General features: G+C 43.4%; 1 protein-coding gene across 5 annotated transcripts in view; it reads left to right on the top strand.

The window, feature by feature from the left end:
• The window catches only part of EDA (ectodysplasin A), a 362,062-nt gene that overhangs the window by 346,057 nt on the left and 3,603 nt on the right, over positions 1-12,402 (top strand). For all 5 annotated transcript variants that reach the window (XM_087426773.1, XM_087426772.1, XM_087426771.1 and 2 more), the window contains 4 exons: positions 3,161-3,184; positions 8,114-8,293; positions 9,721-9,755; positions 10,694-10,745. In XM_087426773.1, the coding sequence (XP_087282899.1) occupies positions 3,161-3,184; positions 8,114-8,293; positions 9,721-9,755; positions 10,694-10,745 (291 nt within the window). The remainder of the gene's footprint in view (positions 1-3,160; positions 3,185-8,113; positions 8,294-9,720; positions 9,756-10,693; positions 10,746-12,402) is intronic.

Raw genomic sequence — 12,402 nt, 5'->3', positions numbered from 1 at the left:
GTCCCAGGGATTACACAGCTGTCTGTCCCATTCTGATACATTTGTGGTTTTGCCTTCAGAAAGCATGATGATTACAAATAGAGGGAATTAGAATGATGTAGAAATGTAGCCTGTTACCATAGAAACAGACATGTGACAGTGGTAGTGCTCTGAGTAGGTGTGAAAAAGGTTTTGAAGCATAATAGAGAAAATAATTCAATATGTCTAAAAGGTTATAGAACTCAGCAGAGGTTACTGTTTTTGCTCTGGGTCAAGATGCTCATATCTAGTATGGGATAGTTCTAGCTCCCTGGCATTCTCTCTCTAGAAGCTGGAAAACTACAATGGCCTCAAGCAAAAGAAATGGGTGTGGCAGATATAGAGCCAGGGCTTAGAGGTCCATGTTGAAACTCATAAGAATTATTTACTGGCCGTGGTGATCTATATTAGAACAAGAAGGAACTCCTATACTGCTGAGATGATGTACTTGTTAACATTTGTGGGAAATGTGATACCATCTAATGACAATCTTGCCCATACTTTTTTAGCCTCATTTGTCCACTGAGTATATGCTCTCTGAGAGCTTTTCTGTGACACAGGAAGGAGTGGAAGAAAGAACTGGCTTTGAGCCCCTGTTGCTCTCAGCACTCTTCACGTCATGGTCATTTTGAAAAATAAAAATTTGAGTTAGATCCTTACCTCACACTGTATCCCAAAATCCATACCAGATTAGTTAAAGATTTAAATATTTAAAAAAATGAAATCATAAAAGTACTATAAAAAATATAAAGAGTTACCTATACAATGCTACTGTATCCATATTAAAAATGACAATGTAGAAATGTAGTTATTGACAGAAAAAGTTATCAAACACTTTTATTTGATCCCATTTTTTAGAAGTACATATTTATATGCATAGATAATTTCTCGATATGCATAAAAATGTTAATAGTGGCTAATTATGGGTAATCTAATAAGCTATTTTTTCCTTTTTGCTCCCCTTTTTTATGTATGTATATATGCATGCATTTACATATGTATAATTAATAGGTATTTCCTGTATAAAAATAATAGAAGTTGGGGGGCTGGCCCTATGGCATAGTGGTTAGGTTCAGCTCATCCACTTTGGCAGCCTGGGTTCACAGGTTCGGATCCCAGGTGCAGACCTACACCACTCGTCAGCCGTGCTGTGGCAGCAGCCCACATACAAAATAGAGGAAGACTGGCACAGATGTTAGCTCAGGGCAAATCTTCCTCAGCAATAATAATAATAATAATAGAAGTTAAGAAAAATGTTTAAATTTCCCTTTCCCTCTTTTCACTTGTGGATTTAGGTCAAACTTCCTCTAGGAAGTTTTTTTTTTTTTTCTCAACTAGTCAGTATAATTCCTTAAGTCTCCCCTCTTTTGTATTTTCCTATCCAACTGTAAGTTCCTTGAGGATAGAGTTGTGTTTCATTATTTACTGTGCTACCTTCCATAGGCATGCTCAGTAAGGACTGGTTTCTTGGTGATGGTCTGATTTCCTCAAAGCCTGCTTTGAAGTCTGATGTAACAGTGCTAACCCTTTAACCAGATGAAATGGTCAGAAACTTGGCCAGGGCTAGCACAACTTGTCTATGAGGGCAATGTGGCTGTAATGGCTGTCGTCCCACTGCTCTCCCAGGCTGAAGTGCCTGACTGGCTGGATGGTAGCTGGCTGATGAGGTTGGGCCTTTCTGTGTAAACCCTTCCCCAGATAACTTTCTTGTTCAAGGAGGTCGCCCTTGTCGGGTTGAGTTGCTGCCTCTTAGTCAGTCATATCTGCATAGCTGTGCTTCCTTGCCAGAACCTCCATGCACATTCTCAAGAACTCTCAATGCTGTTAAAAAACTAAAGGATAAGCAGCAAAGAAACTTCTTTGGACTGGGAGGAGAGAAAAGGAGAAAAAACAAGGATAAAAGAATGGAGATTCATGACCTTGAGTGCAGTAGCTTGCTAAACCCAACCTAAAATATCCCCTGCATATAATAATATCTACTGATGCATGTTAAATTACTTTGTCAGGGAAGTCTACACAGACACTGGTTTTCAAGGGACCTGTGAAAGCTCTGATGGCCACACTGGCAGCCCTCCAGGTTAGAGACTTTGCTGACTTCTGATTGAGCCTGCTCAGGTAGAACCTCTGATAGAGCCTGCTCTTATAGGTAAAGATCATTCCAGGCTTGTTGCAAGGATAAAATGAGATGATAGATGGAAATAGGTCTATTATAAACTATAAAACAATATACAAATGCTTGGTATTCTTTTTGTAGGTTCCTGAGGGCAATAACAGTGGTCTAATGTTGTCGAATAGTGTCTTCATGGGAGTTTGGAACAGATTTAAAATACCTGTATCTAAAGAAAATCAAATCTACCTACAGAATGAAGAGAATTGAGTCCGCAGGAGGGTAAAACATGTCTGGGAGATACCTAAACTGTATGTCTGGGGAGAGGTTGTCACCTAACTATATGAGAAAAGTCTTGGGCTCTCTGAGTGCCCTCAACTGATTAGAATTGTTTTCTTTAGAAATAATTCCCAAAAATGCTTGTGATTTCACTGTCGATGAAACTGTTGACACTTCTTTTAAAGTGTTTGTTGACTTATGGTAAATTACAGGGGGAGTGCATGTGGCCCCTAGATGAATGTATTATGGTTGCACTGTTTTAATAACTAGCAATCTAAATCACAATAAGGAAGAGACTAAAAAGTAAACTGCCACTGCTCTGCTCCGTCCGTGAAAATGACCCTTTTTTCCTTCCAGCTGCAACACATGAGACTTCATGTCAGTTCCCCCCCTGAATGCATGACTCTTCAATCTCAGGACTCGCAGAATTAATGAAATGCCGTCCTAAGGTTGTTGAGTTCTGCGTTTCTGGGCATTTCATCTCTATGGAGAAGCACCCATTCCCTCACTCCACAGACTGGGGCTGAAAGATTTTTCTTCCTAGGGAAGACTCTTCCTTGTACCTTTCTTGTTACAACAGTCAGAAACAGACTAGAGAGGTTGGATAGTTAGGAGATACCTTGCCAATAACCTGACCCTTGGTGTGGGGCTCCCTCAAATTTGCAGTATCTTGAAGGTCCCTCCTGTGACTGTCTTGAAGAATGAACTTTCTGTTAATTTCCAGTGACTTAATTTGCCATTTTCTTTTTTTAACAGGTCCAGTTAAAAATAAGAAAAAGGGTAAGTTAAGCTTTTGGTTTTATAAAATTGCTGTCATGTTGTGTCTTTTCTAAAATTAGAAGAAAAAAAATCAAAGGAGTAGGATTTTGATATTATATTCTTTCAATGCTGGTTGTCCATTATTTTATTCAACTACGTGTGATCTTCTTGAGTATTTTAGCTTCCAAAGAACAAGAAATAGAAATCGTTTTTCAGTGATGATCCATGAAAGATAGAATTGCTTCTCTAGCGACATGTGAAAGTCATTTTGGTTTTTCTTTCTTGCTCCCTCTTTTGTACAACTCAGTTTACATCTCTTTCCTTCATTCTTCCTTACTCTTTCCCCTGTCCTTCTCCTTTCTCCTTTTTTCCCTTCCTTTATCAAATCAGTAATCAGGTATGAATGAGGTCCTGAGACAGCTTGTAGGGACTAGGTATGCTACCTCCTGAGAGATGTCAGTACCCTATTTCTTGGCCTAAAAGCCATCCCTATCCTATTTCTCAGATAGTCAGGGAAGGTATTTCTTGCTTTGGGGTTTCAATATCATTTTCTCTATAATGAAAAACTAAGCTGGAGTAATAGCCTGATCTTTCAGCCTTTTTAAAGAAGCTTCTAGTTGAACGGTACATTGTGCATTGTTGGGTCAGTAAGTCTCCATTGTACTTGTAATGGGACTGGCCCAAGAGCTTGTACGAGTGCTTGCTTACATGAAGAGGAAAACCCAAAGACAGAACAGGTTCTAAAAGACAAGACTAGGCAATATGGTCCACTCCTTAGGACTAAAAGAACCAACTACAAAACCAGTTTTAAATATCTATTCATTTCTGTGTTCTGACCTGGAAGGAAGATAGAGTGAAATCAATGATTTTTCATTAAAATGCTTTAAGTGAAACGATTCTGTCTGTTAAGATTTCTGGACCTTTATAGAGTATATTATCAACCCCAGACTAGGCCAAAAAGACGGGCTTCAGCCACCACCTACCACTTCTCTGAACACTAGGGTACTCTGGTGGCTTGAGGTGCCATGGATCACATGGAAAATCTGTGTCCCTGTTGTAAAGAAGCTGAGGAAAGGCTTGGCCTCCTGAGGACCTGAGCTGAACAAAGTTGGAAAACAGCCAGAGAGCTGGAATCAGTGAGGAAATCTTTCTCTGTAGGGCCTGGGCATTCACCAAGATATTCTGTCTTTTAAGAAACTAAATTTGACTTTTTAAGCATGTACTTTTTAACTCTTGCCACATCCCTTTAACACCAAATTATAAGAAACCTAGAAAGCTCACCTGGTTTGGACATGGACACCCTCTGCTCCTAACACAAACCCAGGGATAACTTCCCTTCTTAATAGGTAGACTTGAGAGCACTTTTTAATTACAGACACTCATTTTTTTCCACTTGCTCATTCACTAGACAGTGAATAAGCATCTTATATTTGTCAGGAATAGAGATATAGAGATAAAGAAAAATGATTTCTGCCCTCAAAAATCTCCCAGTGTAATTTGAATCGTGGAAGTACACACAAATAATTACAGTACAGTGTAAAAAATGCTATCATAGAAGCATGAACAGTGTGCTGTGGCAGCACAGAGAAGGAGCAAGTAGTTCTCTCTGGAAAAGTGAGGGACCACATCTCAGAGAAAACAGCATTTGACCTGGATTTTGAAGGGTGATAAAAAAAATAGAGGGAAGGACATTCTAGCAAAGGGAACAGCATACTCAAATCTTTCAGAGGTATGAAAGAACATGGCATGTTTAGAAGAACAGCAAGTAGGCTAGTGATTTAACAGAGTGTAGAGCATGTGTGTGGTAGGGGGCAGCACCCAGTTGCAGTGTTATCCAATGGGTAAGCACTGAGAGAACACACTTGCTAGTGGCAATAGAAGGTGATTGTCTAGGCTAGAATCTCTGGAATTACAACTCAGAGATTCCAATGCCTCTGACAGGGCATTGACAGTACCCGGATCACTGCCTGGTACTGCTACCTTGTATTGGGCCATTATTGGGAGGAGAATACATACAGGTCCTAAACATTTATTTTGGCTGAAAGTAATTTAGAAGCCATTTAATACAGATTTCCTTGGACACAGTGAAAAGACACATGCCTAAAGAGGTAAGTTGAGTCGTTCATTTAATTTCCATCCTTTAATGGAATTTTCCCCCTCTCGCAACTAATTCACTCATGCACACACACTTTTTCTCTCTCTCACTCACTTTTGCTCACTCGCTTTTAGTTGTTCTTTCAGCAATTTGGGCTTCGCCTAAAGGTTAGGAAAATGCTCCTTTCATGAAATTTAGCTTTGAAAAGAATGTATATATTCTTTCATCTAAGACTAACAGGGTAACTTTCTAAGTACAAAAGTCTCTGGGCTTTTTATCATGAGGTGTTCTGTTAAAGAAGGAAATCCAGAGAAAGAATTCAATCCTCTAGTCATCCTCTTGGTCCAGGGGTTATTTGGTACATGCTCCTCTCCAACTTTCAGTAAGTATGCAAGTACAAGAAGCACATTTGCCTAAACCTGGTTGCAGAGGAGCAAAGAGGACCAGCTGCAGAACTAGATCACAGCAGGAGCTTTTTCCCAAATGCCTTCTAACATTTTCATAAGTGAACATTCTCTGTTTACACTGCAACCATTATTCTCTTTGACTGGAGGAGTTTCTGGCTGTAATTCTTCCAAAATTATATTAGCAATCACGGGAGACTCATAGTCTTGACACTGAAGTTTGTACTACCCCCAGAACACCCTCTAGCTCGAAAATCACTGTTAGGCCTAGAAATTCTGGGACATAGGACCACCTAATATGCACTGTCCTCTGTGTCTACACCACCCAGAGAACAGTGAGGGAGAAGCAAACCTTACAACCAGGCTAGGGAAGTTTCCTGACTACCAGGGGTAAGGCAGCCCTCCTTATGGAACCTCAGTCTTGGGAGGAAACAGAGAGAGAAATCATCGAGGCCAAGCTCCTCATTTCACTGATGGAGAAACTAAGGCTCAGGGAGAGGAAGGGATTTGCCCAAAGTGTGTCCATGGTAGAGCTGGGGCTTTCAGCCTTATCTCCTGACTACAGATTCCGTGTTCTTTCCACTACACTAGCTGGAATTGAAACTTGGGCACTGAATAAGCCTGACTTGGAGGCTGCCCAAATCTGAAGGGAGATGGCTTTCCTGTTCAGCATCTTGAAATTAGCTAGATCTAGAAACTGGGCAGATCTAATCTTTTGCTGCTAAGTGCAGGGAAAATGCTAAATCTCCTGCCTCTAGTTCTTTAAGGCTATGGGGACTCTCGCTGAGAAAAGGCTCTCTGGACCTTCCTTTCTTTCCTCCCTGGGGAAGGGGCCCCACAATGACCCCATTGTTTCATTCCAAACGCAGATGTGGTCAGACAGGTCAACTGGCCTCTTGAGTGGTGTTGCCATAGAGATTGGGTTTCTTCAACATACGGCATTATTCTTAAAGAAGGACCTGATGAATCAGGATAGGATTCTCCTGCCAAAGAGTCTGAGGAGCAGGAAGTTGGAGTCAGTAAGAAGGTATTTAAGTGAGACTTAAGAGGTTTATATTTAAAACTAAGAAAATACCACAGGTGAAGACACTGTGATGGAGTCTGGTAAAAGGCTTCCATTCCTGGGACTTCCACAAAATTGTAAGAAAGTGATGAAGGGAAGAAGACTCCCACCTGTGACCAACTGTAGTGCTTGAATCGGGCTGCACAGAGCAGAGGAAGTAAACAGGAGGACTGGAGGTTTTGATTCAAGACCACAATTATGACTCAGTTAACATAACTACATTCTGGTAGGAATGTTGGAAGGACTGGAATATGGACTGGGAAGGCCGAGACTGTTCTGAAAAGACAGTGAGGAGGAATAGGGGAAAAGTTGGTGGGCTTGATTAATAATACATTCAAGAATATGGCCTCTGAGGAAAGACTCTGGGAAGCTGGATTATTTAGCCTATAATAATGGAGGTTGATAGGTGACTTAATGTCTTTGAGCATATGAGGGTTATTATGTGTATGATGGTAGCTATTCTTCTCTATCTACACAAAGAATTGATTAAGAGCTTAAACTGCCACGGGAGGGATTTCAGTTAAATATACAGAAGAACTTTCTAACAGTGAGGGGTGATAAATATCGGAACATGTTACCAAGGGAGTTTGCAGAATTTGCTTTCCCAAGGATCTTTAAAAATAGGGTTTAGAGAGGTCAGCTGAGAAAGCAAAACCTGCCTGCTGCCCCCTCCTCAGCTCTTTCTCTGCCTCCCCTTCTTTCCTTATGTTTCTCTCTCTCTCTCTCTCCCCCTCTCCCCCACCCCGCCACACGCCCCGCCACCTCTCAACTCCCAAACTCCTTCCCGTTCCTCATTTCTAACTAGCACCACTTCCATCCCAACCCCCGGTTCCTGTATATCCTGATTCCTATAGGAAACCTTCCTGGAGCTGATGTTATTCCTAAGGTCAGGCTGTTCTCCTAGCTTCCTCTTCTCATCCACATCAAGTCCACCAAACCTGGTAGTAAACATGAAAGCTATACTCTTCAACAATAGCCCAATTCTCAATTCTAAAAAGTGACCCGTAGGTCTGGCTACTTGGTAATTCTGATCCTTTGGACTCAGCTGAAATGTAACCTCCTTTTTGACGCCTTCCCTGACCTCTTCAGCTTTTTGTCCCTACCATTAATGTGGCACTTCTACTATCCTGTGACTGTGTCTATTTCCCCACTAGACTGAGCTCCTTGAGGGCCATTTATTTCTAGACCTTTAAACCCAGCTCTGTAAGTGATTATTCATGAAGGGGGGAAGGGAGTGTGTGTGTCTATCATGTGTGATAAAGATGTCTACCTCTTTAACAGCAAGAACTCCCAGAGGGCTGACTTTGTGTCATTGGAAGTCTGTAGAACTCTTGACGGTACATTCTCAGTCAATACCTACAAATGTAACACCAAATCTTGTCTTTCAGGAAAGAAGGCAGGCCCTCCTGGGCCCAATGGCCCCCCAGGACCTCCAGGACCTCCCGGACCCCAGGGACCCCCAGGGATTCCAGGGATTCCTGGAATTCCAGGAACAACTGTTATGGGACCACCTGGCCCTCCAGGTCCTCCTGGTCCTCAAGGACCCCCTGGCCTCCAGGGACCTTCTGGTGAGTTCCTCTGTCTCTCCACCCCCACTAAGCTCCTTACAAGTACTTTAATAGAGCAAGAGTGGGTGATCTTGAGAGCAGTTTTAAATGGTGGTGATGGCATTGGTGTGCAATAAGAAATGCAGTTCTAGCTCGGTGTAGAGCTAGGAATTGAACAAGCCAGTAGGGCCTGCCCTGCCCTAACTTCTTGTTTATACCAACTTGTCAAGGACAGGCCACTTGTTCTTGACCTGTATCAACTCTTCCATCACAAGCCCTCCCTGACTCTAGGCCTCCCTGTAGTGGGCCAGTAAACTCATGTGAGCCAGAGACAGAGGCTCTGAGGGTTCACTGGAGTTCCTGTGGGGGATGGATTTGGACTGCTCAGATTCCCAGAATCTAGTTCCACATGCTGATGTTTGATTGGAAACAGGCTATAGGGAGGAATGTTGGGGACTGGACAAAACAACAAGTCCTAGAACAGTCTCATCGCATGAACTCTGAAGTGCCTTTACAATAGAGGTAGACAAGTAGTTACTGATTGTCAAGGAGTTGCAAACTTACAAGTCACTCAGGCTGTGGAAAAGCAAACCCAGGCACCAAGACCATTCCGTTGAGGAATCAAGTGCTTCTTGCATTATATCCTTACCCCACCACATTGCCCATTCGCATAGCATATAATCTCTTTGCATCTTTCCCCTTGGGCCCAGAAGGGCATCCAGAAGGTATAGATGCAGATCCAAAACTGCCTAATTGGAGTTGACCGGAGTCAGACTGCCTGGGCTTAGGTCAGTTGTTATTTCCTTCTCCTTCTCCCCTCCTGTATCTTGGGGCTTTAAAGTAATGGACTCTTTACAGCTGATTTCTCTGGGTTCAATAATTCTGTAGCAGGACTCAGATTCTTTGACTCATAGTTCAAACCAGGCTAATCAGCGTTACCGTGGCCACAAGAGACAGAATTAGGGATTTTTTTCATCCAATCTTTCCACAAATATTCATTGAGCACTTTCTAAGTGCAGGAGATATATTGATAAGTGGTCCCTGTTCACATGGAGTTTATGTCCTAGAGGAGGAGAGAGACAATCGAAGAAGCAAGATAGTTACAAGTGGCAATATGCTCTTTGAAGAAAATTAATAGGGAGCAAAAGGCTAAAGAAGCAAACAGCATCATCTCAGGGTCACACAGTGACAGGAATACACTTTCTTCTGTCTCTATGTGTGCTCAGTGGGACTTGCCTTTGGCCAGCATTGGCAAGAGGCCAGTCTCCCTGCTGGGTGCTAGGCCCACTGAGGATGCAGGTCAGGGACAAGTAAGAGAAGGAAGGGATGTCTTCTCCTATCCCAGGGCTTGGCTGTAGGGAGCAAGGCTTATGGCCACTGGCTGCCTAGGTGAGGAGAAAGGGAAGTCGAAAGAGCTCACCCCCTGACTGTCCTGTCCTATTTTGCAGGTGCTGTTGATAAAGCTGGAACTCGAGAAAACCAGGTTGGCTGGAAATTGCTCTCTTCCTGGGGAGAAGGGAAGGACACAGGCTAGAGCCACCTTTGAGTTTGCTCCCTATTAAATTTGCTGGGGCTTTATTTTGTGAGGATACCTTGGAGGTTCTGAGGTTTTTCACTCACAGCCCCCTCCCATCTCTATGAATAGAAAAGCTTTGCCCCAGGGCCCACCTTTAGCTAGGGGAACTGAGTCTTGCCATGGCCATTTTTCCCCATTCCACAGGAGACAGAGGGTCACTGTATTCAAGTTCAGCAGTCAGCTGAAATGGGCTGCCAGTCAGGCCTATTCACCTAGGCCTCCGACTCCCTATCCACTCCAGACACCTTGTGGGCACTCAAACTGCCTGGGATCAGGAGCTTAGAAGTTTAAGAGTATGTCCTTGAAAATCAGCCAACCAGCTCCAGGCCAAGCCCAGTCTGGGCTTTTGCCTTAATGGCCTCAAGGGCTCCTCCCTATTCTTTGAGCTTCCTAATCTGTCTCTATTGGCAGATTCTGCTGCCTTGCCTTGTCTCATCTCAGCCTCCCGCACTACAGCTTTTTGGCCAAAGTGCTAAATCTACACAGCTGCACAGTGCTTGATGGCTTCCAGGGCAATTTTATATCCATCACCTCATTTGATCTTCAGACATCCCTGTGACAGAGGCCAGACAGAGATTCTTATAAATTCCCATTTTACAGTTAGTGAAATGAGGCTCAGAGGGATTATATTTGGCTGAGGTCACATAGCTAGGAAGTGGCAGACCTACAAAATCATATTACCCTCTAGTAGCAATGTGGTTACTAGCATCCCAAGACAGGGAAGAGGGATCAGAATTGGGATATGAAAGGAGACTAGAAATCAGAGGTGGAAACACGGAAACTGGTGGCTGAGCAAGCAGCCATTTCTCACAGTGACTATTCTCTCTATCCTTTTCATCTCCCAGCCAGCTGTGGTGCATCTACAGGGCCAAGGGTCAGCAATTCAAGTCAAGAATGGTAAGAGTCAAAGCAGGCTCTCTCCCTAGAGGAGCTTCTCCTCTTCCTTACCCCCAGCCTTCAAATAATCACCCAGCCTAGTTCCTCCCAGCTCCCTGAGGTACCCTTGGCACTAGGGAGCCATTCTCTACTCCATTTTGCCCTCTGCTGGCTGTCCTGGGTAATTGCTTGTACTAAGACAGGTTGCTTTACCCAAATTGCATTTAGGATCACTGATGAGGAAGCTGAAAGGGACTTGAGACATCATCTAGACCGGGGATTCTTGGGAGATGGAGGTTGTATCAGAGTCACCATGGGGATATGTGTAGTTTGATCAACATTTTCACAGTACTAATTAGAGAAGGTAAAAACTACATAAAACTAAATTCTTCTTGTCTGATGGGTCTACACAGAAAATGGGTGGAGGGGACATTTCTCTCAGGGAGGTGGGGGGCATGTTAGACTCTCCAGGGATTATGAGATACTGGTGTCTATAAAAAGGGGAATGGGTTTAAGGAGGTTAAGAAACACTGATTTAATGTGATCTCTACATTTAAAAGATGGGGAAACAGAGTCCCAGAGAGATTGGAAAATACCATAATAAATCATACTGCCTTATATTTGTATGGTACTTGAGAGTTTTCAACATACTGTCTTTGTCTTTTATTTTATTTGATCCTCACAACAATCCTATGAGGTAGGTATTAGCTCCTTTTTACAGAGACAGAAACTGAAGCTCAGAGAGGTTAACTGGCCCAAGATTTCAGTTAAGTGTAGGAGTTGGGATTCAAAGCTAGATCTGTCTGACTCTTTCCACTGCACTGTGCTACTTCAGTGATGTGTATGTACACTCCACTGAATGATTAGGTTCATTTTCTTCCCCAAGGAGACATGAACGTTCAGTAAAGAACAGTGCTTTGAATAATGTCCATTCCCCAAGGTGCACAAAGCCTAAAATGCATGAACCCCCAGGAGCCTTGGGAAGCCGCAAGCCAGCCAAGATGCCAGATTCTTACAGGGCTTGGAGTGGAAGGGAGGAGCTGTGAGTGCAGAAACAATAAATGAAGGTTAGGAAACCTGCTACATCGGGACGGCTTCTAAGAGCCCAGTCAGTCTCAAACTGGCTGTGCTAAGCTTCCTTAAAGATTGGGCTTAGCGATATCCTGGCCTGCCACCTGGATGCCTGACTTAATAGCCTCAGAAATATAAGTAGGAACAGAATGGTACCAAACCTAAGCAGTCCTGCTGGGACCAGGTGCCTTGGCCCCAAGGCCCTGGGTGGGCCATGGTCACCGTCTATTCAGGGAGGAGTGACACAAGCAGGAAATAGATTTGTTTGGGTGTCGGGATGGGGGACCTCAGTGTTTATTCTGTGCCAAAAGCTGCTGATTTTGCTCTCACTACCACATAACGAGACTGGCTCCAACCCCTCTGTGCCAGTCCCTAGTAGTAGTCTATGCTGCTCTTTAGTTCCACCAGAATCAGAAGTGAGGGGGTCAGAGGTGGAAGGACATCATGCAGAGTGGTCCTTTGCAGGGGCAGAGCCAGGGCATCTCCTCCTAACTCCTATCCCATCTACTTAATCACCTTGAGGGAAGATGGCCATCTTTTCCAGAAGGCTGGTTTCTTCACACCTCAGAGAGGCAGGCCTCCTAAGACTAGCCAAGGATGGATATTC

This window comes from Ceratotherium simum, chromosome X (assembly GCF_057802395.1).
Source record: "Ceratotherium simum simum isolate JZ-2026a chromosome X, ASM5780239v1, whole genome shotgun sequence".
Lineage (NCBI taxonomy): Eukaryota > Metazoa > Chordata > Mammalia > Perissodactyla > Rhinocerotidae > Ceratotherium > Ceratotherium simum.
Note: the sequence above shows the minus strand (reverse complement) of the source record. Positions and strands in the feature narration are given on the sequence as shown.